The 27,682-nt window shown below is 44.9% G+C and overlaps 1 protein-coding gene across 2 annotated transcripts in view; it reads right to left on the bottom strand.

The window, feature by feature from the left end:
- GRAMD2B (GRAM domain containing 2B) overlaps positions 1-27,682 on the bottom strand; it is a 93,968-nt gene that overhangs the window by 24,242 nt on the left and 42,044 nt on the right. Inside the window, exon 1 of one of the 2 annotated variants that reach the window (XM_066603130.1) lies at positions 12,647-12,856. The exons of the other annotated variant lie outside the window; for it this stretch is intronic. Within the exon in view, the coding sequence (XP_066459227.1) occupies positions 12,647-12,726 (80 nt within the window). The 5' untranslated portion in view covers positions 12,727-12,856. Of the gene's footprint in view, positions 1-12,646; positions 12,857-27,682 lie in introns of those variants that run through there. 2 annotated transcript variants of the gene reach the window in all.

Raw genomic sequence — 27,682 nt, 5'->3', positions numbered from 1 at the left:
ATGGCCATATTAATGCACTTTGTAATGTACATTGTGCATTAATTATGAGCCATACAGAAGTTATTCACTTACCTGCTCCGTTGCTAGCGTCCCCGTCGCCATGGATCCGTCTAATTCTGATGTCTTCTTGCTTTTTTAGACGCGCTTGCGCTGTGCGGTCTTCTTCCTGGTAAATGGGGCCGCTCGTGCCGGAGAGCTGGTCCTCGTAGCTCCGCCCCGTCACGTGTGCCGATTCCAGCCAATCAGGAGGCTGGAATCGGCAATGGACCGCACAGAGCCCACGGTGCACCATGGGAGAAGACCCGCGGTGCATCGTGGGTGAAGATCCCGGCGGCCATCTTTGTGAAGGAAGAAGGAAGGCTTCGCAGAGCGGGGATTCGGGTAAGTAATAAAATTTTTTTTTTTTAACACATCCTTTGGGGTTGTCCTGCGCCAAACGGGGGGCCTATGAAAAAAAAAAAAAAATCAAAAAAAAAACCAACCCCGTTTCGGCGTGAGACAACCCCTTTAAATAAGGGCCACCCCTCATGGAGGCCAACGTGCCATGTCAATGGAGCCTAAGGCCTTATGCACACAGCTGTTTTATGGCTCCCTACAAACCATAGTAGGGCATCTACAATATACAATATGCAGCCCCAGGGACTCCATGCGTAGTGAATAGAAGCATATGGTAGTTGTGAAAACAGCATAGCTTGAAAACCATTGTGAGTCAAAAAAGTAAAGGGTGCAATAAAAAAAAGAGTTTAAACTACTAAAAGAAGACAGTAAAGCAGCACTAACAAATCAGAAAATGGCAGGAGTGGAGACAGACACTCATTGCCAAAGCATAAAACTAACTGTAAACGGTTCTTCAATAATATAATTGAAAAGAAATGAATACTGAAAGTGTTGGCCCTTTAATAATGTAGGAAAAATTGTAGAGGGGAGAAGGCAAATCTAATAAATAGTTTTTTTCTCCAGTGGAAAATGAAATGTCAGAGGAGATTCAGAGTGATAAAGTAAACTCTACTAAATGTCACCAATTTAACCCTGAAAGAGTTGCAGAGCAGCCATAGAGATTAAAGTAGACAAATTGCCATGTCCCGATGACATACCACCTGGGTACTAATGGAATTCAATAATGTCATATGTAAGAAACAGTCTAATCGCGCTATCAATTATGGAGTGTGTTGCACTGGATTGGCCCATAGCCAACATGGTGCCAATATTCAAAAAGGGGTTTGTAAGGTGAACCTAGAAACTATAGGCCAGTGCCTAACTTCTATTGTGGGTAAAATGCTTGAAGGGTTACTAAGAGATGATTTCCTAGAGTATCTCAAAGAATATAGCTGTAAAACGCCATATTAGCATGGGTTTATGAGAGATGGTTCCTGTCAAACCCAATTTGATGAGCTTTTACGAGGATGTAGGTTCTAGACCGAAACGGGGAAACTCATTGGATCTTATGTATCTGACCTTTTCCAAAGTGTTTGATACTGTGCTGCATAAAAGGTTGGTATATAAAGTGAGAATGCTTGGTCTGGGCAAGAATGTATGTAAGTAACTGGCTCAGAGGGTGGTTAATAATGATACATATTCTGATTGGGTCACGGCTACTAGTAAGGCATCACAGGGGTTGGTTTTGGGCCCCATTCTTTTTAATATAATTTATTAATGACCTGATAGAAGGATTGCACAGTAAAATATCAATATTTACAGATAAAAAAACTAAATGGGAAACCACTGGGCAAAAACAGACATAGAAAAGGACTTGGGGCTTTTAGTTAACTGTATGCGTAACTGGAGCAACCAATGTCAGGTAACTGCTGCCAAGGCAAATAGGATTATGTGGTGTACTAAAAGAGGTATAGGTGCATATGATGAGAACATTTCTTTACAAGTCACTGGTCAGACCTCACATAGAATATGGTGTACAATTTTGGGCACCAGTACGCGAGGCTATATCAAAGCATGAGCGGGTACAAAGGCGGGCAACTAAAGTAATAAAAGTGGAATGGACAGACTACAATACCCAGAGAGGTGATCAAAATTAGGGTTTAGTTTAGAAAAAAAAACAAACAAACAAACACAATAACTGGCTGAGGGGCGAATAGATAACTATGTATAAATATATCAGAGGACAATACAGAGATCTCTCCCATTATCTATTTATACCCAGGACTGTGCCAAGGGGGCGCCCTCTGCAACTAGAGGACAGGTTTTTACACCCATGTAGAAGGGGGTTCTTTACTGTTAGAGCAGTGAGACTATGGAACTCTCAGGTACCACTGGAAGCTAGGGGGCTGACCAGGCTTTGCGCCCCCTGTCAAGCCCCTAGCTTCCAATTGGCTGCTTGTGATTGACTTCTGTGTGGCATGCCTGCAACTGTCCCCACAGTCATTTTCAGGGCCGGTGTGGGGAAAGGCTCCCTGCCATGTTCCCTGCTGTCACTCTCACCGCAATACAGCGCCGGAGCGGGGAGTGGAGTCGTGGTGAAGCTGAGGCAGTGCAATAAGTACAGTGCCGGAACACAAAGCGGAGGCGGGGTAAGTTGAGGTACCGCTCGAACTACATCGCTGGTCTGAAGAGTGGAGGCAGGGGGAGCTGAGGCATCGCAACACAGCGCCAGAGCAGGGAGCTGAAACACAGCGCTGGACTGGGGAGCTGAGCTGTGCTAAGTACAGTGGTGGAGGCAGGGGGGAGCTGAGCCAATGCAACAACTGCAGGGCCGGAATGGTGAGCACTATGCCGTGGCTCTGACCTGGCCCCACTGTCAGTGTTGCCTGTTGTCCCCACCTTGGCTCTCAGTGCCCTCCCTGCCGCTGTTGTACGAGCCAATCAGAAGCTAGGGGCTTGACAGGGGGGTAAACCCCAGCAAAGCCAGGTCAGCCCCTAGCTTCCGATTGCATCAATATACACCAGTATCGGAACTCTCTGGCTAAAGACGTGGTGGCGAATTCATTAAGAGTTCAAGAGAGGCCGGACGCCTTTCCTGAGCGATAGAATATTATATGTTATAATCATTAATAACTTCAAAAAGGGTTGGTCATCATAGGCTGAACTGGATGGACATGTCTTTTTTTCAGCCTAACATACTAGGTTAGTTTCAGACAGCATAAACTCAGGTAGACCTAAGCTGGTGAGAACTGAGATCACATGACCATCTGAGAAGAAAGGTTCAGATAGAAAGGAATAACTAACTAAGGTAACACTAGCTCACACATATACTGGGGAGATTGCTACATAATGAATGGGGGAAAAAAAAAAAAAAAAAAAGGGCACCGGAGTGGCACGTAAGACTGTCAGCTCATTACTACTAGTGGACTATCAGACATAAGGGAACACTATGCAGAGTTAGTTGAAAGCAAGCTGTGGGCATCCTGACTTTACAAAATTCCAAGCATAGTTGGGCTACTGTACATCTCGTATTGTGTACAGACAGTATGTGCTACAGTACGTTAGAAACCCGTTGTGCTTGTAGTATTCATCCATGACTAATTGATGTACAGTACATACCATTATAATAAACGTTATACAACAGTCGGTTCTAGCACTTGATTATAAGAGTTCACATTCCTGACCATAAGAAATAAAATATTACTTTGAGGAGAGACCCCATATTCAGAAGCCACAACAATTCTCTACTCAACACAGAGTTCTATTGGTTTTTGGTTTCTGGGTGTGCACTTACAATGTTGGAATTGCCTAGTCTAGTGTAATGCAACTTCTAATTCTTCAAGAGTATTGCATCTGTCCAAAGGCGATGCCGATATTGCTGTAGAAGACCCTTCACTGTATTCCATTTTGAATAAGACCACAATCTGTTGGACAAACCTTCTTAATATGTCATGCCAGTGAATATGAGCTGATATCTGAAGTTTTCTTGTCATGAGTAAAGGCCCATTTACACGGAGCGACGATCGCTCAATAATTGCTAAAAAGCGATCGTTTGAGCGATAATCGTTGCGTCTAAATGTGCGGCCATTGTGCACTGCTAGCTGATCGTTAAATTCAGGTCAACAAAAAAAACAAAAACAAAACAAAATCGCTGTGCGGTCTTATCAGGACCGCCCGCTGAGTTCCCACAGGTAGTGCGAATAGCATTGTTTCAGCTATTTAACCTGTCGGAGAACAAAGGAGCACAGGCAATTAACTGTATTCAGCTAAAGGCTTCATTTGCACGCTAATGAGCTATAAAGTAGCTACTTAATAGTTTACGCAAAACGATTCCTCAAAGCGGTCACTGAAACTGTCGTTTGAGCGAGGTTTGAACAATCATCGCGCTGTGCAAATGGGCCTTAAAACCTTAAAAGTAAGGGACCCTACCTAACTACAGCAGAGTTCCCTTTCTCTCAGCCCGGCCAACTAATGTCTCCACCCATACTTCTGGTGGAGACATATTAAACTAATACCCCCAACTACAGTATACACCGAGAAACCACCTCTCCCAAGAGACTACCCTCTTAGCCAAACCAGGATTTCCTGGGACAAATTTCCAGTTCCACCATAGAGTATTATGCATACTAGCTAATTCTTAAAGGAAAGCACCTCCCTTACAAGGCTACTCTTCTATGTAATTTGACATAATACTATCAGAGAAGTCCATATACAATTTTCTACCCAAGTATTGCTTACAACACATTTCTAATTTTTACATGAAATATCTACATATGCAAGCGTGATAGAGGTCCAAATTTGTCCATTAATATCACAGTCTCGTCCCCCACCCCATGTGTTTTTTAGGTTAAGAAAAGAAAGTGTTAGGGAAACCCAAGACAGTTTTTATATCGCTACTGAACATATTTTTATATTCGTGTGCAGTTTTCTACTTTAGGTAGAATCTATCTCACTTAAGGCATTTTAACACTGGCCAACACTCACCTGAGTAATCACTCAAACGAGCGGTTGGGGGCAACTGTCGCCCCTGTAAATACTGAATCCAACAAGGTGCTGAGCAAGAAATTGCTCAGTAGTCGCTAGGTCTGTTTCGGCTCCTAGAAAACACAACTAGCGAGTGTCTTCTTGCTCCGTGCAAACAGACAATTATTCATCTTTGAACGACTGCCCGTTTATAGTGAACGAGGTGGGTGACATCTGGTACGCTCTCCCTACATTCACTGAATGGCCATTGCGCCTTTGTGATATATGGAGCTTAAACGGGGAGGTGGCATTTAATTGCTGAGCTCTTATTGGATACGTTATTGTACAGCGTTTTTGTCGACCCCCATTTAAAGCAGTGGGTGAAGCGTTATGATGTAACACCTAAACATACGACATGCCGCAATTTTTTCACGCGAAGAAAAAAAAATGCTCATGTATATGACCCCATTCAAAAGAATAGGGTTCTTATTTGTGAGTCTTGTACAAATATCACACAATTTTCTTGGCTGTCTGAAGGCGCCTAAGGCCTCATGTCCTTGGGCGGATCTGATTTGCGGAATTCGGGCGTGTGACCCGCAAGTCAGACCAACATACGGATTTGATGACTTTTCGGTCTGGAAAACAAATCACAGCATGCTCCATTGTTTGCGGATCCTGCACAGACTGCTTCTATTAAAGTCAATGGAAGCCATCGGATCTGCAGCACACCCGCAGCTGCGGACGTGCCGCAGATCAGCGGGAAGGCAGGAGATTTTAAAAAATAAATAAAATTTCACACTTTCCACTGTGGCTGGGGCACCCATAGGAGCTCCAGTTACACAGGACAACAGTAGTCACTAAAAGAGCTGATCAGGGTTTGATAGGACCCTGCAGCTCTGCTGTGGCAGGGAACACCTAGTTTTCATGTGATTGCCAGGCCAAACAAACCTCCCCCCCCCTCCTCTTCACTACATAGCGTTCGTTGAGTGCTATGTAGCCAGTAAAGAAGAAGGCGTTCAAAAACTGCTTCTGCATTCTCCTCCGAGTCCTCGGCTGTCACCAATAGCTGAGGACCTGGACCAGCTCCTGCTAGATTGCCGGAGCTTTAATCTGGGCCATATTTTTACCATCAACCAGGATTAAAGCCCAGGACAAAGCGCTGCAAATTTACTGGCCTTGTTCCTTAAGGTATTAAAATCCATAGAGTATCAATTATTAGCAGTACATGTTTACCCGTCATGGGTGGGGTGAAGTCTGTGACAAACCTGCATGTAACGTGCATTTGTAGAGGAGATTCCACCTCGTGTGACCCTAGCCTAAAGTCACAAGTTATACAGTGTATAGGGAGACGTGACCTCATCATTTTATTGTGTCACATGATAAACTGTAAAGGCGCACACACCTTGACATGGCCGTAAACCAAGCAACTTGTGTAATGCCTTCTAGAACAAAGTGGCTTGTATATTGCAGGACGCGCTGGATTATGAAATAATGGCATTTTATAGTCCTATCTTTATGACATTGCCAGAAGTTCGTGTGCTGTAGGATTACACAATTTTCACGCCATTGTTAGTTAGTGAAAAAACACCTGTCAATACCACCAGGGTAGGACATGATAAAGGGATTGTATGTTTGGCCGAGATTAAATTTAATGCCACCCCATCTTGAATTACAGAGGATTAGAAAAGCCTTTTTTCTTTAATTGGGCAGACGATCATTAATCAGATTAGTTTGGAATAGGCGTTACTGCAAATAGCGGCGCATTCATTCACCATCGTTAGGCCGGGCTCCTATGTGGGAGGCTTGCAGCAGATTCCGGCTGGCGACCCTGTGTACCTACCTCAACTCTACTGTGGAGGCTCGCAGGCGGTCATGTGCAGTACAGTTTTTCTTTTCTGTTTATTTGCATTTCCGATGCCGTCACCCGCAGCCCATACACAATTCCATCAATGGAGAAGGTCTGCCCAGATTCTGTGTCAAAATAGAGCATGCTACGCGCTATGAAGCCCTATTGTTCTCTATGGGTGTGCAATAAACGCTGTACATACACAATTACGTTGCATGTGTGTGGCGTTTATACAGAATGTCGCTAGTAATAGAGTGAGAATTAAAAAAAAAAAAAAAACACACTTTGATACTATCTTATGCGGGAGGATCGGAAATTCACAGAAGCAAGGCATTTTTGCATGAAAAAAACAAACAAAAAAAAAAAAACCCCGCCTCACATCCGCACGTTGCCAAGAGTGATATTGACAGAGTTTCTCAACCGCGTTGAGTTAGGCTAAGGGCTCATTCACGCTATTGTGATTTCGGCCTGTAATACGCACGCAAAACACAGCCTTGTGACACGCGGTGAATGGACTTTCATTGATCCGTTCACATTAGCGTGTAAATCCACGTGAAGATTGCAGCATGCTTTAGTTTACGATTGTTACAAGACGCCACAGTCATACCGCGCACAGTGCTACTGTACGTGGCAATAGCCGTCTGTCTGCTCATGCAGACCGGTAAAACACTGCGTGACCCATGCAGCGTTTTACGCATAGTCGTATGAATGAGCCCCAAGGGTGACTAAACACGTAGCTGACTTGTTGTGGAATGCATACCAGAATTCTGCAACCCGTACAGTACAAGGTAAGTGAGCGGGCTTATAACAAACCCTGCACATCTGTAGCGGAAAACAGACACCCTGTAGCAAAGCAACAGACTGTCACAGCAAATGTGATACATTGTAAGAAGTATGTTTCAACATAAGAGCCACATGCAGATTTTGTTCTAGATTTGCTTTGTGATGCCTGCACATATCCTAGGTCAGCCTAACACAGGCGTTCATAAAAGTGTTGAGTTTTCAACCGCATTCAACAATTTTTAACGCACCCCATCATTGCAATGGGTGATGTGGTGTGTAAAGAAAGCAAGACGAAACTGCTAAAATGTACCAAAATAAAACAGAAAGTGTTCAAAAAGCATGGCGTCAGAAGCGCTGCTACAAAATCTGGCAATACAGGTGCATATTTTGCTCCCATATTATGGAGGAGTGTCCGGGCTCCACAGCAGGCTTACTAAGGCCCAATGTCCACGGGCGGATCTGATTTGTGGAATCTGCACACAAGATCCGCAAATCAAGCTGCCCATAGGGAAGCATGGGCGTCCACATATGAATTAAAGCATGCCGATTTGTTTTGTGGACCTTGTCCGGAAAACACATCACAGCATGCTCCATTTCAGTGCAGTTCCCGCACGGACGACTTCCACTGAAGCCAATGGAAGCTGTCCAATTCACAACTCATCTGCAATTGTATTGTGGACAAGCCACGGATTCCGTGGGAAACAGGAGTTAAGAAAAGAAACTAAGAAAAACCTCTACTGCGAATGTGCGACGGCGCGCTGCCCGGAACGTCCGCAGTGAAGAAAATAGAAGACCCGGACAGGCATGCAGAAGACCTGGACCGGTACACAGCGTCCTCAGGAACAGGCAGGGTTGGATTGCGATGCAGGCTTCCATATGCGGAATCCGATCTGCCCGTGGACATGAGGCCTAAACGCACTCACCGCATCATAGGGATCCATGGGGCTTTCATCTTGGGTAAGCAGCCCTGCAGTCAGGCCAGAACATTCGTGCATTTTTGTGCCCGAATTATGGCCCTGTGATACTCTTATGTGACAGTAAGGCAATTTTCATACAGCCCCATTGAAAACAATTAGAGAACTCTGCGATCCTCTGCCTCAGCTGTTCACATAAAAACGCCTCGCATCCACGGGGCGTTCACAGGGAAGGCGAGGGCGATATGGGGTGGGATTCACAGCTTAATACCACACTCGCCCGCGTGGAGTTAGCCTAACTTTACAGTGTTCAATGTTACTACAAAGTTGAACTCAAGTCACAACGACCTTCCAAGTCGTAGATACAAGGTCACAGCGATGAGGTCTGATTGCAGGCCATCACTGTATGCAGTAGGGGGCGCACCCAAGTTTGCTTTAGACCGGTTTGCCATGACTACTACAAGGTCCATACAGTACTCTACCCCAAGCATACCCATACGGTGCACAAACACGTTATGCATTTTGCTGTGCATCCACAGCATATTTTGTGCTGCGAATCCCGATATGGAGCCACAGCAGATTTCATCCATTGAATGTCCGCACCAAACCCGCTACATGTGAACGCACCACCTGAGGCCGCCTTCACACAGGATTCCTTAGCATTTACATTATAAGGCATCCGGGGGATACTTCTAGAATCTACACATGCTATGGAAAACTTCGGAAACTAATCCGCAGCACGTCTACTCCGCGTGTTTTAACCCTTAAAATACAAGGGTTCAAATCCACAGCCAAATACGTTCCATTTAGGTGTGGATTTTCAGCTGTGGAATTCCTGCAGCACATTCGGTGTATGAAGGTACCTAGATGATGCAGTCAATGCTACATTAAGAGAAAAATGCCAGTTTGCAGTGCGCGGTCTGAAAGCGCCCTTAGGGTGCCTGCACAGTGGCAATAAAAAAAAAATTATTTTTTTTTTAAATTTCCCGCAACGCAAGAGTGAGTAAAAACGCATAATTATGAAACCAATGATTTTCATTGATTTCATTCCCATTTGCAATGTTTTCAGTCATGCGATGTAGCGTGGAGGCACAAAACAGAAAGGGGGAAAAAAAAAAGACGCCGTTTGAAAACAGTGGGAGAACTCCCCAATCCTCTGCCGCAAATGTGACAGGGGAAGCCAATTTTAGCAGCAGCTGGGGGGATTCCGTGCAGTGATGTGAGGCTGCTTTCACATGAAAATGCCTTGCATCCAGGGGTTTCACACGGATATCGCCCTTATGCTGGTGTCACACAACCAGATTTGTATTGCAGATTCCACGATCGGCGTCCATGGGGACTTTCCACGTAAAATGCATTTTCGATATTTCCTTCACACTTGTGGATACGAATTGCGTATTCCGCAAGCAGAAGAAAAAAAAATAGCAGCATGCTCTATTTTACTGCAGAGTCTGCATGGACGGCCTCCATTGATGTCAATGGAGGTATCTGACCCGCATCCCATACGCAATTAACATTGTGTTTGGGCTGTCAGTACCTGAGTCATTGCTAAGCGATGGCGCAAGAAATACAAACAAACAAAAAACCCTATACTGCGCATGACCGCTTGCAGGCCTCCGTGGTCATTCGCAAGAAAGTTTCTTACCATACGCAGGGTCAGCGGTCAGGATCACAGCCGGAATGCGACATGGTTGTGTGAGCCCGGCCTTACTGGGAATCTGAAAACTCTCTACGCAGAAGGCCATCAATGTGAATCACAGAATGCTTAGAATGATTGTCAGATTTTATACTACCAAAGAGGTTCCAAATCAAGAGGCCTTTCATTGGTCAAATCAGAGAAGGTCCAATATCACCAACACGGTTATCTCACATGTGCAATATCAATGATGAAGTCATTAAAAAAAAAAAAAGTTTTCAAAACAGATTTGTTTATACAGGAGGTTTTCCAAGCAATTTTTATTGACGATCTGTCTTCAGAATAGGTGATCAAGAGTTGACCTGCGAGGGTCCTCTGCTCAGGACCCCAACTGATCACTCCAACACTTGTTAGGAATCAATGAAGGCTGCAGTGACCTCTAGCATCATTCTGCTGACCTGAAAGACGCTTCCTGCAGTCATGTGCCTTTCACAGCCAAGTCACAGGCGAAGCAGTCACATGCCATTCATAGCAGAATGACTGTTGAAGCCTGCAAGTGTGCCAGTGACTGTAGAGCCAATGAAGGTCACATGACTGCAACCGGCTTCTTCCAGGCTTGGAGAAAGGGTCTCCAGCAATGGACAAGGAGCCACTGTAGGAGGGGGGAGGGGGGGGGGGGGGATATTACTTATTTCCTTATTCTCCATAGTTCCATGGCCATAGAGTTTTTTTCCCCACGCAAGTCCTGAGACCCCCTTTAATTATGGAATATTTCAACCCCGAGTCTAGAAACATGCAGAGATAAGAGCACACGCAACCCCTAATATTGCACCTCCCTATCTGTCACTTGTTTAAGGTCTCCTATAAAGTATGTAGATCACATGTATATCTGCACACTGACACATTACTGTCTGCAGGTTAACTACAAGATGTCAGCTCGACTAGTCATCAAGCTTTTCTGTAGATAATAACGCCAAGAATCCCAACACCCTGACCTAAATCCCTAATGAGGAGCCATCAACCAATAGCAAGCCTCCGGAAACACATGTAATACATTGTAAATACGGAACTGGATGTATAACATATAGCAGTTATTCTGACTGATGGGCTAATAGGCCCCAGAACATCAGCCCCTAGTACACAGTCAACAATAGATACAAGTCTTCCAGTCCTCATCATATAGTCATCCCTGGAAGGCTGGCTCTCAACCAACATGGCGGCATCTCCTCTCCTATAGGGGTTGTCACTTTGCTTATCCCCAGCCTGTGTCACAGTATATTTCTGCTGACAATTTCAGGCTGAAACAGGGCGATTTCACATGTAACATTTTTACATCAAAACATCTTTTACCAGTTTTTGCACGGAAAAAAAAAAAAAAGTCCCACCACGCCCAGATGTTAGCTGTAGGGCAAAAGGAAATCTGAAATGCATTGCACACATCTGGGCACAGAAGCGTCTGAGAAGTGCCAACTTTGCAGAAGCACAGCGCTGGGACAGGTGACTTGGCGAGGATGAAACGCAGCTCCCCAATCCTTCACCTCTGAGCAGTTTATGGGGCTCACCTTAAGAGGCCCACGCGTCTTCATAGATTTGTCACATCTCTGGTGGGCCATACGCCAGAGAGTCAAACCCATGCCAGTTATGAGCAGACATAGATTTGTGCCACAATTTATGCCAGTTAGGGCTCATTCACACAATGATATCTGTAAAACGCTGCAGGACTCCTGCAGTGTTTTACCAGTCCGTGAGAGCCGGCAAAGACCGCGCATGTCACGCACGCGGTCATGCGAAGTGACTTTTTTTGGGTATATAAATTCCCGACTGTTTCATAGCGGAGTCGCGTATGTATCGCCACCCATATGCAATGTATTGTGTATTTACAGCGTTGCATATGCTGTCCATAGAAAATAGGGCTCAGGCTGCGTGGTACACAGAGAAATAGCGCATGCTGCAATCTTGTCTTTCGCGTGAACCTACACACTAATGTGAACGGATCAATGAAAGTCCATTTACTTTCCTTTACCCCATTCACCACGTGTCACACGGCTGTAATACATGCCTAAGTCACGTTTACTGGCATAAACTTTAGTAAGTTTGTCACGCCACGGGTGCCCCTCCCACTACTACAAAGCACCACCAGAAATTGTTAGGATGGTGTGGGGAACAAATATTTTTGAGCAAACATAGCTTGCACAAAAATATGCCTTTTTTTTTTTTTTTTAAATACCCCAATTGTAACACAAGTGTTTTTTAAAAAGCCACAAAAGTTTTTATATTAGTTTTTGGGGGTCCATAAGATTCTCCCCCCCCCCCCCCCCAGCATAGTTGGTTGGTGCAGCTTCCCTATGGCTGTATTCAAACAGCGCAGTCATGGTTGGAAACTGCACTAGAAGAAAAAAGAAAGTTTTCCCACAACTTGGCAGGTTTTTAAGTAGTACTGACCGCATCGACAATCTAGATCCCCTGCGGTGTCTGACTGCACGGTGTGAATACAGCCCACCTGGTCCACAGACCCGCCATAAAGGTTACATATTAATAAAAGGCTTAACAAGAAGTCAGACAGCAGAAGAGCCAGAGGCAGCGACGGCCATGTAGACAGCGCCGACTCCGGCCGCGTCCTGCACTTACACAGTGGGGGGCTTGGGGTCTTTCTTTGGCGGCCTCTTGGGCTCGTCAGGGTCGCACACAGGCTCGGTCATGATCACCATTCCCCCCGACAGCTCCTCCGTCTTCTCCTCCCTCCCCTCCGTGGCCACAGCCTTATAGAACCGGGCCGCATCCGGTGTCGGCGCGCCGCAGACCCAGTGCTTGCACGGGAACCAGTCCGACCAGTTGTCTGCCGGCAGCTGCAGCGCCCGGCCTCCTCTATGCAAAGCAGCTGACTCCAATCTACAGAGGAAGGAGGCAAACAAGCCAAGGCTAGGACGGAAAGTTATAACACACGTGGGGGAAAGCGGGCATCATCTTGGGCAGTGTGTGTGAGGAGCACCATGCATCATCCTGGGGCGATGGGTGTGAGGGGGCAGCGGGCACCATCCTGGGCAGTGGGTGTGAGGTGCACCATGCATCATCCTGGGGCGATGGGTGTGAGGGGCACTATGCATCATCCCGGCCAGTGGGTGTGAGGGGCAGCGGGCACCATCCTGGGCAGTGGGTGTAAGGAGCACTATGCATCATCCTGGGGCGATGGGTGTGAGGGGCACCATGCATCATCCTGGGGTGATGGGTGTGAGGGGGCAGCGGGCACCATCCTGGGCAGTGGGTGTGAGGAGCACCATGCATCATCCTGGGGCGATGGGTGTGAGGGGCACTATGCATCATCCCGGCCAGTGGGTGTGAGGGGCAGCGGGCACCATCCTGGGCAGTGGGTGTAAGGAGCACTATGCATCATCCTGGGGCGATGGGTGTGAGGGGCACCATGCATCATCCTGGGGTGATGGGTGTGAGGGGGCAGCGGGCACCATCCTGGGCAGTGGGTGTGAGGAGCACCATGCATCATCCTGGGGCGATGGGTGTGAGGGGGCAGCGGGCACCATCCTGGGCAGTGGGTGTGAGGGGCACCATGCATCATCCTGGGGTGATGGGTGTGAGGGGGCAGCGGGCACCATCCTGGGCAGTGGGTGTGAGGAGCACCATGCATCATCCTGGGGCGATGGGTGTGAGGGGCACTATGCATCATCCCGGCCAGTGGGTGTGAGGGGCAGCGGGCACCATCCTGGGCAGTGGGTGTAAGGAGCACTATGCATCATCCTGGGGCGATGGGTGTGAGGGGCACCATGCATCATCCTGGGGTGATGGGTGTGAGGGGGCAGCGGGCACCATCCTGGGCAGTGGGTGTGAGGAGCACCATGCATCATCCTGGGGCGATGGGTGTGAGGGGCACTATGCATCATCCCGGCCAGTGGGTGTGAGCGGCAGTGGGCACCATCCTGGGCAGTGGGTTTGAGGAGGACCATGCATCATCCTGTGGTGGTGGGTGTGAGGGGCACCATGTACCATCCTGTGGCGGTGGGTGTGAGGGGCAGCATGCACTATCCTGGGGCAGTGGGTGTGAGGGGTGCTGTGGTCCATCCTGTGGTGGTGGGTGTGAGGGGTGCTGTGGTCCATCCTGTGGTGGTGGGTGTGAGGGGTGCTGGGTACCATCCTGGGGTGGTGGGTGTGAGGGGTGCTGGGTACCATCCTGGGGCGGTGGGTGTGAGGGGTGCTGGGTACCATCCTGGGGCGGTGGGTGTGAGGGGCGCTGGGTACCATCCTGGGGCGGTGGGTGTGAGGGGCGCTGTGCTCCATCCTGTGGCGGTGGGTGTGAGGGGCGCTGTGCTCCATCCTGTGGCGGTGGGTGTGAGGGGCGCTGTGCTCCATCCTGTGGCGGTGGGTGTGAGGGGCGCTGTGCTCCATCCTGTGGCGGTGGGTGTGAGGGGCGCTGTGCTCCATCCTGTGGCGGTGGGTGTGAGGGGCGCTGTGCTCCATCCTGTGGCGGTGGGTGTGAGGGGCGCTGTGCTCCATCCTGTGGCGGTGGGTGTGAGGGGCGCTGTGCTCCATCCTGTGGCGGTGGGTGTGAGGGGCGCTGTGCTCCATCCTGTGGCGGTGGGTGTGAGGGGCGCTGTGCTCCATCCTGTGGCGGTGGGTGTGAGGGGCGCTGTGCTCCATCCTGTGGCGGTGGGTGTGAGGGGCGCTGTGCTCCATCCTGTGGCGGTGGGTGTGAGGGGCGCTGTGCTCCATCCTGTGGCGGTGGGTGTGAGGGGCGCTGTGCTCCATCCTGTGGCGGTGGGTGTGAGGGGCGCTGTGCTCCATCCTGTGGCGTTGGGTGTGTGGGGCGCCGTACACCATCCATGGGCAGTGGGTGTGAGGGGCACATTCACTGAAAGTCAGTACAACACCTTTATTTAAAAACGGCTGTGTAAATGTTTCAGGAGATGATGGAGGGGGGCCGTGTTTTGGAGTTTAAAAATATGACCGTGTCTTCTTCACATTTTGCGGTTGTGAGAATCACACCAGCAAAACACGACGAGTTGAAGTCATTGATTTCAGTGGTTTCTCTTTCACTAGCCTGATTCTTGTGCGATATTACTACACCCGAGGAAGGAAAGGACTTGTCCAATCTGTCTCACGTAGTTTTTATTCGTGCGAGGAAACGTGGGGCAGGACCTATATTTCTGTTTTGTTTAAACGGTTAAAAAAACCCAAATCCTTCTAACTGGGTCATGCACACAGACGCTCCTTAGCAACTAGCGTATTTGCGCATGCGCCCGTCTGAAGAAGACCCTACCTTCGGATGGTTTACATAGCGAAGAGCTCTCTAGTGGTCTTTGGCAACTTGCTGTATCACACTGGTGATTGCTTCACAAAATGTTATGCGACAAGTATATCCTGATTATGAAATATCCCATAATAGTGGCATTTACCCACAGTGTACCCTGACCTCAAGATGGAAGGTTACTACAAGGTCGGCTTCGCACGGGCACATTTGCACATGTAAAAATTGTTTGCGCAATACACAGAGAATAGAACCCATTGATTTCAATGGGTTCATTGATATCTCCATATTTTGCGCACGCATTTCTGTCGCACAAAAAAACTAAAATAAAACATGGTCTATATTTCTGCGTATTTGCGCACCAAAAGAACCCATAAAAATCAATGGGGGGTGCGCAAAAGTACGAGCAATACAGAAGGAGATGCGTGAAACACTGCATAATCCTACTAGAAAAAAAACACATCTGGATCTAATTATCCATTTTAATCGGCGTGTTTATCGCGTGCGAATGAATGTTCCCTGCAGGCAAAAAGTACAGTAAAATACGCCAATGTGCGTGCAAAAAAAGCATTGTTCAATCTATAAAAAAAAACAGCAATTAGGCGTGTGCAAATATGCTGATGCCTGTGTAAAGTCGGCATTACTAGCTATTGCTATTGACTTTTCCAGCAGTAAGGCTGGTTTCGCAGGACCGGATATTTACTGTAAAATCCGCGATTGGCGTCCGCACGGAAGATCCGCAGCAAACAGCATGTATTCAGAGGTATATAAAATCGCTTTTTCCTTCAGAATTGTGGAAACGAATTGTGTATTCTTCTCGTGGAGGAAAAATCACAGCATGCTCTATTTTGCTGTGGACTTCACACAGATGGCCTCCATTGAAGTTAATGGAAGTTGTCTGACCCGCACCAATCTATAATTGCCATTGCGGATAGGCTGCGGGTGACCGCGACATCACCTAATGACGGCACGGGAAAAACAAATATAAACATAAAATGTATCCTGCGCATGACCAATGCCGAGCATCCGTGGTCATCCGCAGAAAAAGTACCGAAAAAGTAGGTACATTGGGTCGCAAACCGAGGTCAAAGCCAGCAACCCTGCGTACCTACTTTTTCTGTGCTAAATGTGTTAAAAAACGTGTGCATTTTTACCACCCTTTTGCTATATTTGTTTAATGCAAACCGAAGTAAAAAGGCTTGTGGTTCTGCCAGTGCATTTTTTTGGTGTAGTTTTTACTGCACTCAAACTTGTTCCCCAGCCTAAAGCTGCCTCCATATGGACGCTGAAACGCTGCGTTTTTTGCTCTATGTGAGAGTGAAAGTGTTTTTTTTGTGGACGTAACAGATTTTTGTGTGCACCTATCATAATGCTACTGTTTAGGCCTCCTTCACATGTGCGACATGCCATGGCCGTGAGAATATCGCAGCGATATGGCAGTGATTTTCTAGCATCACATCTAAGGATTTTCGGGGGGTTGGGGGGCTTGAAATAGAGGAGAGCGTGGCCGCAGCAGCAAAATACGCCCCGTGTGAACCCAGCCTAATGTGACTCACAGCAAAGTTTCAACAGAAAATCAGGCATGATGTTTGTAAATTGCAAAACATCTGATATTGTCAGGACGAGATTAGACATAGAGCTCCATGAAGGAATTGCATGATTCTATTTGTTTTCTTTAATTGGAGGATTGTATAGTGGCACGATAAAGCTATGCGGTAGTAAATGATACGGGTATTCAGATTGATAAGTATTATTGTATTAGCTGTGTATGTACAGAATCCAACAACAAGATGTAACCATGTTCCCACAGATGCCATGTCATGGAAGCACCATTATAGTGCTGTGTGCGCAATCGACATGTGGAAACGCACAAAGGCCCTGATTTATCAAGGCACTTGGGCCAGAAAAGTAGCACATAAAGACGCAAATTATGTAGCATGCTATTTTATGTAAAAGAAATCGTTACTTTTTACACTTTGACACCACTTTTCACAAAATTGGGCTTGGCTTGGAAAGAGGGGATGTGGCCGCCCATCGGTGGACATATTTACCATAATTTATGACAAAAGTAGTACCAACAGCTATGGACTGGCATGAATTTGAGTTCTGGGGCACAGAATGCTGTAAGATGTGCCAAATTTATGAAGAGGCATGCACCTTTTTCAAAATTTGACACATCTTACTCCAGTGCAGGTATTATCAAAATAGGCCTCAGAAATGCTTGCCTTGATAAATCAGGTCCAAAGTGTCTAGTACTCTTTAGTGTAGAGACATAGGGAGCAACCAAAAGGAAACCTGTCAATCGCTCAATTTTTTTTTAGCTTTTCAACGCTGTTGTTAGGTTCCAACACCACGCAGCCCCCCCACAAGTGGGGGTTAAATGAGCTGGCTGGGTATGGATTCCCCAGCAAGCCAATCCTCCGGGTCTCAGACCCCTGTGTGTTGGGTGTCTGTGTCTCCGGAGGCCCATCTTTAAGGGGGAAATACTGTTAGGGTGCGCTACTGGGATCTGTTGTTCTACATGGGTTTCCAGCAGCGCTTCCCACAGGTGGGGGATAATTGAGCTGTCTAGGTGTGGATTTCTCCAGCCAGCCAATCCCCTAGGTCTGCTGCTCATACAGTGGAGGGGAAAAAGTATTTAGTCAGCTATCAATTGTACAAGTTCTCCCACTTAAAAAGATGAGAGAGGCCTGTAATTGACATCATAGGTAGACCTCAACTATGAGAGACAACATGAGAACACACATCCAGAAAATCACATTGTCTGATTTTTAATGAATTTATTTGCAAATTATGGTGGAAAATAAGTATTTGGTCAATAAAAAAATTTCTTCTCAATACTTTGTTATATATCCTTTATTGGCAATGACAGAGGTCAAACCAGTAGGGTGCATTCAGTGGAGAGGAGGCGGGAGCTCAGAGCTCTGCTCCCGGCTCTTCCAGCCTCCTCCCCCTGCAGAGCGAGATGCCATATATCAGCAGGCGTGAATACCCGGCCTATATACGGTCGTCTAAATGCACCCGTAAAGTGATGGCATATTGAGGGCCAAGTATTCTTTGGCGCTGTAGAAGCCCACCAAGGTACTGAGGGTTGAATCACACGATGAATATGTTTATTTGCACTACTAAAATTTGAGGACTCCCGCATGGTAAAGATTTCCAACCTGAGACAGGGACCAACACTTCCAGAATCCACATTAAGATATAACGTTACCTGTTAAAGTTGTAAATAAAGATCTGGTATAGAAAGAGTTGGTGGATACCACCCAAATTTCAAAAGCAGTTTTGAGGGCTGATAAAGATCTGTTCTGGCTGAAATTACTCCTTGCTTTCCTGTTGGCCACGTTAAATATGTGGTGTGGTTTAAGCCTATCAGATGTCCCACTCCCTTCTGCTCTTCTTCCCTCTCATAGTAAATGTCCTTTTACATGGGCCGATAATTGGAAGAAACATTCGCCCATCAGATAAATGCTTGTTTGCTGATGATTGCATACTTTATGCAACACCAAATATCACTGGTTGTGAGCAGCACATCACTCTGCAAACAGGGATGTGCTGCCTACAATAATAGAACTCTATGTGTCTGGATGATTGTACCAAGGATTGTTCAGACAAATACCGTAATGCTGATTACTCCATGGAGCTGAACAAACACCAATCAACCTGCAAAAGCAACAAGTGGTGCTGGAAGAAACCTGCAAAACTGCAAAACCACCAATCAACCAGCAAAAGCAACAAGTTTTCCTGGAAGAAAATCTGCCATTGTAAAAGGGCCTTAAAGGAAATGTGTAATCAGAAAATGACCAATTGTATAAGTTTTCATGTTAAACCGATTTCTAAAAGTTTTTTTTATATTACAATCTATACTGAAAAAAAAATCCTAAAATCCTGCAATTTTCACTCTGAAGCCTAATAATAGGTTGACAATAGTTTTATAGAGAAATTTGTTTTTCACAGTGTATACTGAGAAATGTAGTCGTGTGTGTGTGTATGTATGTGTATGTGTGTGTGTGTGTGTGTGTGTATATATATATATATATATATATATATATATGTGTGTGTGTGTGTATATATGTATATGTATATATATATATATATATATATATATATATATATATATATATATAGTGAAGGAAGGAAGGAAGTATTTGATCCCTTGCTGATTTTGTAAGTTTGCCCGCTGTCAAAGACATGAAAAGTCTATAATTTTTAGTGTGGGTTAATTTTAACAGTGAGAGATAGAATATCCCCCCAAAAATCCAGAAAATCACATTGTCTAAATTATATATATTTATTTGCATTTTGCACAGAGAAATAAGTATTTGATCCCCTACCAACCATTAAGAGTTCAGGCTCCTCCAGACCATTTAGATGCTCCTAATTAACTTGTTACCTGCATTAAAAACAGCTGTCTTAAATGGTCACCAGTATAAAAGACTCCTGTCCACAGACTCAATTAATCAGTCAGACTCTAACCTTTACAACATTGGCAAGACCAAAGAGAAGGAGACAGCTGTTGGTGCAATAGTATGAAAATGGAAGACATACGAAATGACTGTCAATCGACATCGATCTGGGGCTCCAGAAAAGCTGCCTATGACCCAAAGAACACCGTACTCACTGTCAAGTATGGAGGTGGACACATTATGTTTTGAGGGTCCCTCTGCTGAGGGCACAAGACTACTTCACCGCATCAATGGGAGAATGGATAGAGCCATGTACTGTAAAATTCTGTGTGACAACCTCCTTCCCTCCACCAGGACATTAAAAATGGGTAGGGGCTGGGACTTCCAGCATGACAATGACCCAAAACATACAGCCAAGGCAACAAAGGAGTGGCTCAAGAAGAAGCACATTAAGGTCATGGAGTGCCCTAGCCAGTCTGCAGACCTTAATCCCATAGAAAACTTATGGAGGGAGCTGAAGATCAGAGTTGCCAAGCGACAGCCTCGAAATCTTAATGATTTAGAGATGATCTGCAAAGAGGAGTGGAACAAAATTCCTTCTGACATGTGTGCAAACCTCATCATCAACTACAAAAAAACGTCTGACTGCTGTGCTTGGCAACAAGGGTTTTGCCACCAAGTATGGCTGCCTGCAGACGAGTGGAAATCCCGTGGCGGGATCTCCGCCGCTCAAAGCCTGCATAGGATTGCGTTAACAAACGCAATCCTATGCAGACGGCCGCGCGAAATGTCGCGCGGCAAACAAACCGCAGCATGTCCTATTTTTGTGCGGGGCTCGCAGAGCCTCGCACAGAAACGTCACTCACGCAGCCGGCGGCTCTGGTCTGCGCATGCGCCAGCTGCCCGGCAGCCGGCACATGAAAGAGTCGGGGCCGCCAGGCGCGGGTGAGTACGCGCTCATCCCTGCAGGCGCTCGGGTCGGGTCCCGCGGCGAGAATTCTCGCCGCCGGATCCGACCCGCTCGTCTGCAGGCGGCCTATTAAGTCTTGTTTGCCAGAGGGATCAAATACTTATTTCTCTGTGCAAAATGCAAATAAATATATATAATTTAGACAATGTGATTTTCTGGATTTTTTTTGATATTCTATCTCTCACTGTTAAAATCAACCCACTGTAAAAACTATAGACTGTTGATGTCTTTGACAGTGGGCAAACTTACAAAATCAGCAAGGGATCAAATACTTATTTCCTTCACTGTGGGGGTGTGTGTGTATGCATGTGTATATATATGTGTGTGTATATATATATATATATATATATATATATATATATATATATATATATATATATATATGTGTGTGTATATGTGTGTGTATATATATATATATATATATATATTTTTTTTTTTTTTCATTGTTCAAAGAATCTTTTTTTGCTTCTGAGCTTGGCGATTAATCATCATATCACTTACAATTCCTCATGTCTTGCAGATTACCTGACTTCCAAATTGGCTTAAAAGAAATTGCATTGTCTGAAGTTAACAAAAAGGGAAGGACACCGATCTACGTAAGCTGAGCAGTTATGATGACAGATAACATGGGTAATAACGGCAACCATGTGACGGCTATAAACGCAAAGTAAATATTCAGATTATGCCATAAAGTGATAATAACACCTAGATCTGTGAAACAGTGTATGTCCTTAGAAGAAAAAGCTTTGATGGCCTTGGTCAGTGTGCACAAAACAGCCTCGTTTGTAGGTTGATAGAGTTCGTATTACAATCAATATCTAATTTTGTCATAAATTATGGTAAATATGCCAGACTATGGACAGCCACATCCCCTCTCTCCAAGCCAAGCCCAATTTTTTGAAAAGTGGTGTCAAAGTGTAAAAAGTCACGATTTCTTTTACACAAAATAGCATGCTCCATAATTTGTGTCTTTATGTGCTACTTTTCTGGCTCAAGTGCCCTAATAAATCAGGGCCTTTGTGCGTTTCCACATGTTGCTTGTGCACACAACACTAGAATGGTGCTTCCATGACATGGCATCTGTGGGAACATGGTTACATCTTGTTCCTGGATTCTGTACATACACAGCTAGTACAATAATACTTATTCAAGATCATAAGCATACATACACACATGGTGGATTTGCAGCAAATTTCATCCCTTCAATTGAAGAATGAAGGTCCCCATATGAATGTGTCCCGTGGCTCCATTTGTTTCATTGCCAGCCCCAAAAATTCCCAAGTATGAACACTGCACCACTGCCAATCAAAATGGATTCCATTCTTGATATCCGTGGGGTTCCCATATTTTGGTACAACCCCTTTTAAAAAGAGTCTGTCACCTACTTTTAGCCCTATAAGCTAAGTTTATAGGCTGAAAGTAGGTTGACCTGTGGAGTCCGTGGACGTAACTGTTATACTTAGCTTCCTCATTGTTCCCTTGATGCGAGGGCTGAAAACTGGCGCTAAATGCATTGAGCAGCGCTGCTAAATAGTCCTCCAATCATAAAATTAGAATGTTTTGTGGTAAAATGTGGGGGAAAAAATTATACTCACCTGTTAGCATGCTGCTCCTGGCTTCTGCAGTCCGTGCTCCTACAGCACATGATTGCTCTACCCAGAAGTCAGCGGGTTAGCTGAGCAGGCATGGATTTCAGAGGCCAGGAAGACCCGCATGCCAACACAGGTAAGTATAACAATTTTTTTTACTGTATCTAAACGGTGCCACTATTGAGGGTGGGGCCTATGAGGGGCGTTATGACTGAGTGGGGCCTATATGAGAAACAACAAATTTTCAGCAGCAATCCAGAATTTCTCTTAATCCATCGTTGTCTTTAATAGTCAATAGGACATGGTTAACAGAGACAGCAACGTTTCGATCCACGTGTTGGGATCTTTTTCAAGTGGGGCCTATATGGGACATTATTACTGTGTGGGGGCCTGTGAGGGGCATTGTTTTTGAGTGGGAGCCTACATTGGGCATTGTTTTTGAGTGGGAACCTACATTGGGCATTGTTTTTGAGTGGGAGCCTACATTGGGCATTTTTTTTAAATTGGGAGCCTACATGGGGCATTACTGCTGAGTGGGGGCCTATATGGGACATTATTACTGAGTAGGGTTATAAGAGAAGCATTTTTATTGAGTGGGGGCATTTTTACTGTGTGTGGAACTTGAAGAGTGGCACTTACTATATAGGGCCTACAGGGAGCACGAAAGTAGGGATTCTATTACTGTGTCGGTCTTCTCAAGTGGCATTACTACTATCTGTGGCACTATGGATGGGGAGATTATATAGGAGTTTGGAAAATGAAGCTAGAAAATTAAGGCGTCACAAATGTCTATGTCTAATTCTAAAGACAAGTTTGACCAGGAGAAGTCATTATGATGGTCTGGGCCAGATAAAGAAAAAGGGAAAGTGAACAACTCCAGTCAGAGGAGACTGTGATCACTGGATATAATGGTACTGTAATCGTTTATATGGTCTGCAAAGTGCCTGTGTAGATTAGTATATAGAACTATATGGTCACTGTATGTGTCTTTGGGGGAGGGGTGTAAATTGGTCTTTGTGTAGTTTTTTTTCAGCAGCACTGTGGTGGCATTACTGTATGTGGTCATGGTATGGTGGCATTATTTGGCCCTCATATTGTGTTATTATTGGTAGTATTGATCTTTGTGGTGCTCTTTATTCAGTGATAGTATGTTGGTATTAATAATGTGGTGGTAGCATGTGATCATAGTGTGGCGGTGTAATCTGGCCCTTATGTAGTGTTATTATTTGTAATGTTGGTCTTGGTATAGTGGGTTTTGTTTAGTGGCAGTATGGAGGTAATTATACGGGTCATAATGATTACAGTGATACTCTGTGTGTTTTTTGTTCATTTTTTTAATTGTGTAAAATGTTTTTTTTAAATAAACTTTATTAACCCATTAGGGATGCAGCCCATTTTTCCTATTTTTGTTTTTTCCTCCCCCCCCCAAAAAAATCCTAACTCTTTTGTTTATCTATCAAACTAGATGTCTAAGGGCCTGTTTTTTGCGGGACGAGTTGTATTCTTCAATGGTAGTACTTTAGCATATGATGTTCTGAAAAATAGAGATGAGCGAGCACGCTCGGATAAAGCAGTTAGTCGAGCGAGCATCGCTCTTCTCGAGTAACTGCTTACTGGTCCGAGCAGGCTTGAGGGGGGGGAGCAGGGGGGGGGGGGGAGTGAGAGAGATCTCTCCCGCTACCCCTGCCGCCCCCCCGAGCCTGCTCGGACCAGTAAGCAGTTACTCGAGAAGAGCGATGCTCGCTCGACTAACTGCTTTATCCGAGCGCGCTTGCTCATCTCTACTAAAAAACTTTTAAGAGATTCTAAGTGGAATGAAATGGGAAAAAAAAATAAAATTCCACCATCTTTGGGTGCGTCTTGTTTCCATGGTGTACAGATTGCTACAAAAATAACATGATAACTTTATTCTATGGATCCGTTTGATTACTACGATACCAAATTTATATCGTTTTTTTTCTGCTGTACTCCTTTTATTTATTTTTTTAAAGATATTTTTTAATTTCTGCCGCCACCTTCTGACAGCCATAACATTTAAATTTTTCCGTCAACATAGTTTCGACGACCTATCGTTTCTATTGGTACCATTTTGGAGTACATACGACTTTTTGATTGCTTTTTATTACATCTTTTCTTCGAGACGGGGTGACCAAAAATAGAGCTATTCTGGCCTTTTATTTTTTTCTGGCAGCGTTCACCGTGTGGGATACATAACACATTACTTTGATAGATCGGACATTTACGGATGCAACAATACCATATCTGTTTTTTGTTTTATTATTTAGATTCTTTTATTATAAATATGGCAAATGTTATTTTTTTTATTTTTACTTTTGTTTTTTGTCCCCTGAGGGGACAAGAACTTGCCATGACTTGATACGCACTCTGCAGTGGTAGCCCAGTTTTGACCTATTTACAACAGGGCGCACTTTGTCATTTTTTTCACAGGACTACTTTGATTTCCCAATCCGCCCTTGACTAATGATGATCTGTCCTGAGGATAGGTCATCAAAAGTTTAAATGTGAACAACCCATTTATGGAACCAACTTTAATAAATAGATTCTATGCTGAATAATGCTGTGCATACTGTACTGTGTACAATGAATAAAGATGAAAACAGTATAATAACCCCATAGAATGAGTCCTTTATTTTTGTAACAATACTTGAAGCTACTTGTTTACTTACAAAAGTTGGAGGTATACATGTGTCGCATATACTTAGCAAGGAAAATTGTTAAAGAGGTTGTGTGCTTACAGGACAACATACCCCATTTAGCGTCTATTGTGCTAACATACGAAAAGGAAGTGTACTTGCCTGTTCCCTGCTAACATGATCCGCTGGGGTCCAGGCATTTGTGGTGAAGTTAGCTAATCGGAAACTGCAGCGGAACGTTCCTGAACTCCTGGCATCATGAAGGTCAGGATGTGAGCGCCAACGCTGCAGCCAGTGATTGGCTGCAGAGTTCACCTGAGTTCCGGTGACATGAGCAGTAGCAATAAATACCAGGACAACAGCGCTGGATCACAGCAACAGGGAACAGGTAAGTACTTTTTCTTATTTCAGCAAAATGTAGCAAAATTTCTTATTTTAGCAAAATGTAGCAAAATTTTGTATTTTAGGACAGTGAGCACCAAAAGGCCCGGTAACAGAACAATCCCTTTAACATAGTGGATGTACACAATGGCTCATGTTTCGGATTAATATCTTTTTATGCAAGCTTATGACAGAAATGGAAAATCAGAACCAGAAGTCAAACAAAGAATTGCACTTGTCCGTAGTGCAATGCAAAGAAGAGCAAGGATATGGAAGAGCAAAGATATTAACACTGCTACAAAGATTTGAATGATAAATGCAATCGTGTTCCCGATCTCCATATATGTACGTGAAAGTTGAACACTCAGGAGGGCAGATGGAAGGAAAATTGATGCTTTTGAACTACGGTGCTGGAGAACAATGCTGTGTATACAATAGTCACCAACAAGATGGTCCGAGAGCGTATCAAACCAAAAAAATCGCTAGAGTGCAAAATCATCAAACATATACATCTTGTACTTTGGACATATCATGCTAGACAGTTCTCCAGAAGCAACATTGATGCTCGGCACAGTTAGTGGGTCATGAAGAAGAGGACGACAAAGAACACGCTGGCCGGACGCAATCAAGACTGATACAGACAGGCATATGGAAGAACTGAAAGATCGGTCAAGGATAGGAAAGCTTGGAGAACACGATCCATATAGTGAATGAAAGTCAGCCTCAACTGAACAGATAAACATCATCATGACAGAAATGTATTCCTCCGTACTAGCATGATCTGGGACATTATTTTCTGTTTAAACTTTGAAGTATCTAGCAACGGCACATAAGCTATAACAGACTATGGTTCATACTGTTAGGCCTCCTGTCCCCGGGCGATATTTCACTGCGTTACCCGCAGCAATAATCCGCACGCTGGTAATGCAATGAACGCTTTGCATAACATAACTGAAAAGCGCAGCCCAATGTACACGAGCGGATAATCCCGGTGATTTTCCGCTTGTGTATAAAAATTGTGGTACCACTATTTTCTGCGATGAACCTATCATAATGATAGGTTCATCGCGGTGACAAAGTGTTCTCCCGTGGCGGTATATCGCAGCACCCGCCAGCCTAAATGTTTTGGTGTAGTCACATTGTTTTTAGCATAATCCTTAAAGGGAATGTCCCATGAAAAACATTGTTTCTAGTTAACTCCAGTCCTTAATTATAAATATTTATATTTAAATGTATTAAAAATGTTAATATCCCCAGATATTCCAGGACTGATGTTAGAATAGTGCCGCCTACTGCCTCTATTGAAGAGCCTATCTGTGTCCACCTCAGTAAATGTTCCAAGGTGGTCACTTCTGTTCAGTCTTGCTCTGACACCTGCTTCAGAAGCAACTGGGATCCCTCCACATACCCAGTGGAGATTGGTGGGGGAAGACAGCACTCAAGCGCAGAAAGGCAAGTGCGTTACGAGTTACTAATTAGGGCATTGTTGTGTGTATTTTACTAAAAATAAGCTAAACTGTGTTTTCTACCCCCCAAAAAAGTGATTAACATACAAAAGGCATCCCTAATGATGATTTTCTGTGTTTTCTATTATATACAAAGTGGGGAATCACGCATTAAAGGTGGATTCACACGGGCGTATGGTCACAGGACATTACGCACTTAACACATTGTACCAATTTCTCATAGGTGGCCATGTTGACGCTCACACAAATTATGCAAAACACATGCCCAAGAAATAACGAAGCATGATTTATCTTGGCGCACACGCATGCCAAGATAAAAGGTAAAGTCCCCTGGTGCAAGCACCGAGTTGTGACTGACTCCTAGGGTGACATCACATTGTGATGTTTTCATGGCAGACTGTTTTTGCGGGGTGGTTTGCCTTTGCCTTCCCAAGTCACCTTTACCCCTCAGCAAGCTGGGTACTCATTTTACCAACCTCGGAAGGATGGAAGGCTGAGTCAACCTTGAGCCGGGTACCTAAACCATTGAACCCGCAACCTTCAGGTCTTGAACGAGAGCTTAAATGTAGCATGCCAAGAGAGTACGTGGCAACTGGCGGCACACAGCAAGTATGCAGTGTACTTGCTGCGTTAATGTGTGTGCGTATTTACCTATGTATTTGCATGTAAGTAAAGCATTTGTTTTGTAGCCTTTACTTACTCTATTTTTAGTTATTTGTATAGCTATGTACAATAGGTTTAGTCTTCTATTTATTTTAGTGCAAATCAACACAAGTGAATGTGATGCCAACTTATTTGTTGATGAAAGCATAATCATTGCAAATCTCACTTTACCTCTTATGGACTGTCTGATCACTATATAACTCAGCAAGGACATTTATAATTACCCTGCAGAGTTAGCAGGCAGTTACACGGTGTTCCAGAGTGAACTAATTAATGTAGAA

Source organism: Eleutherodactylus coqui, chromosome 5 (genome assembly GCF_035609145.1).
Source record: "Eleutherodactylus coqui strain aEleCoq1 chromosome 5, aEleCoq1.hap1, whole genome shotgun sequence".
Classification (NCBI taxonomy): Eukaryota; Metazoa; Chordata; class Amphibia; order Anura; family Eleutherodactylidae; genus Eleutherodactylus; species Eleutherodactylus coqui.
This window is presented reverse-complemented; position numbering and strand designations above follow the sequence as displayed.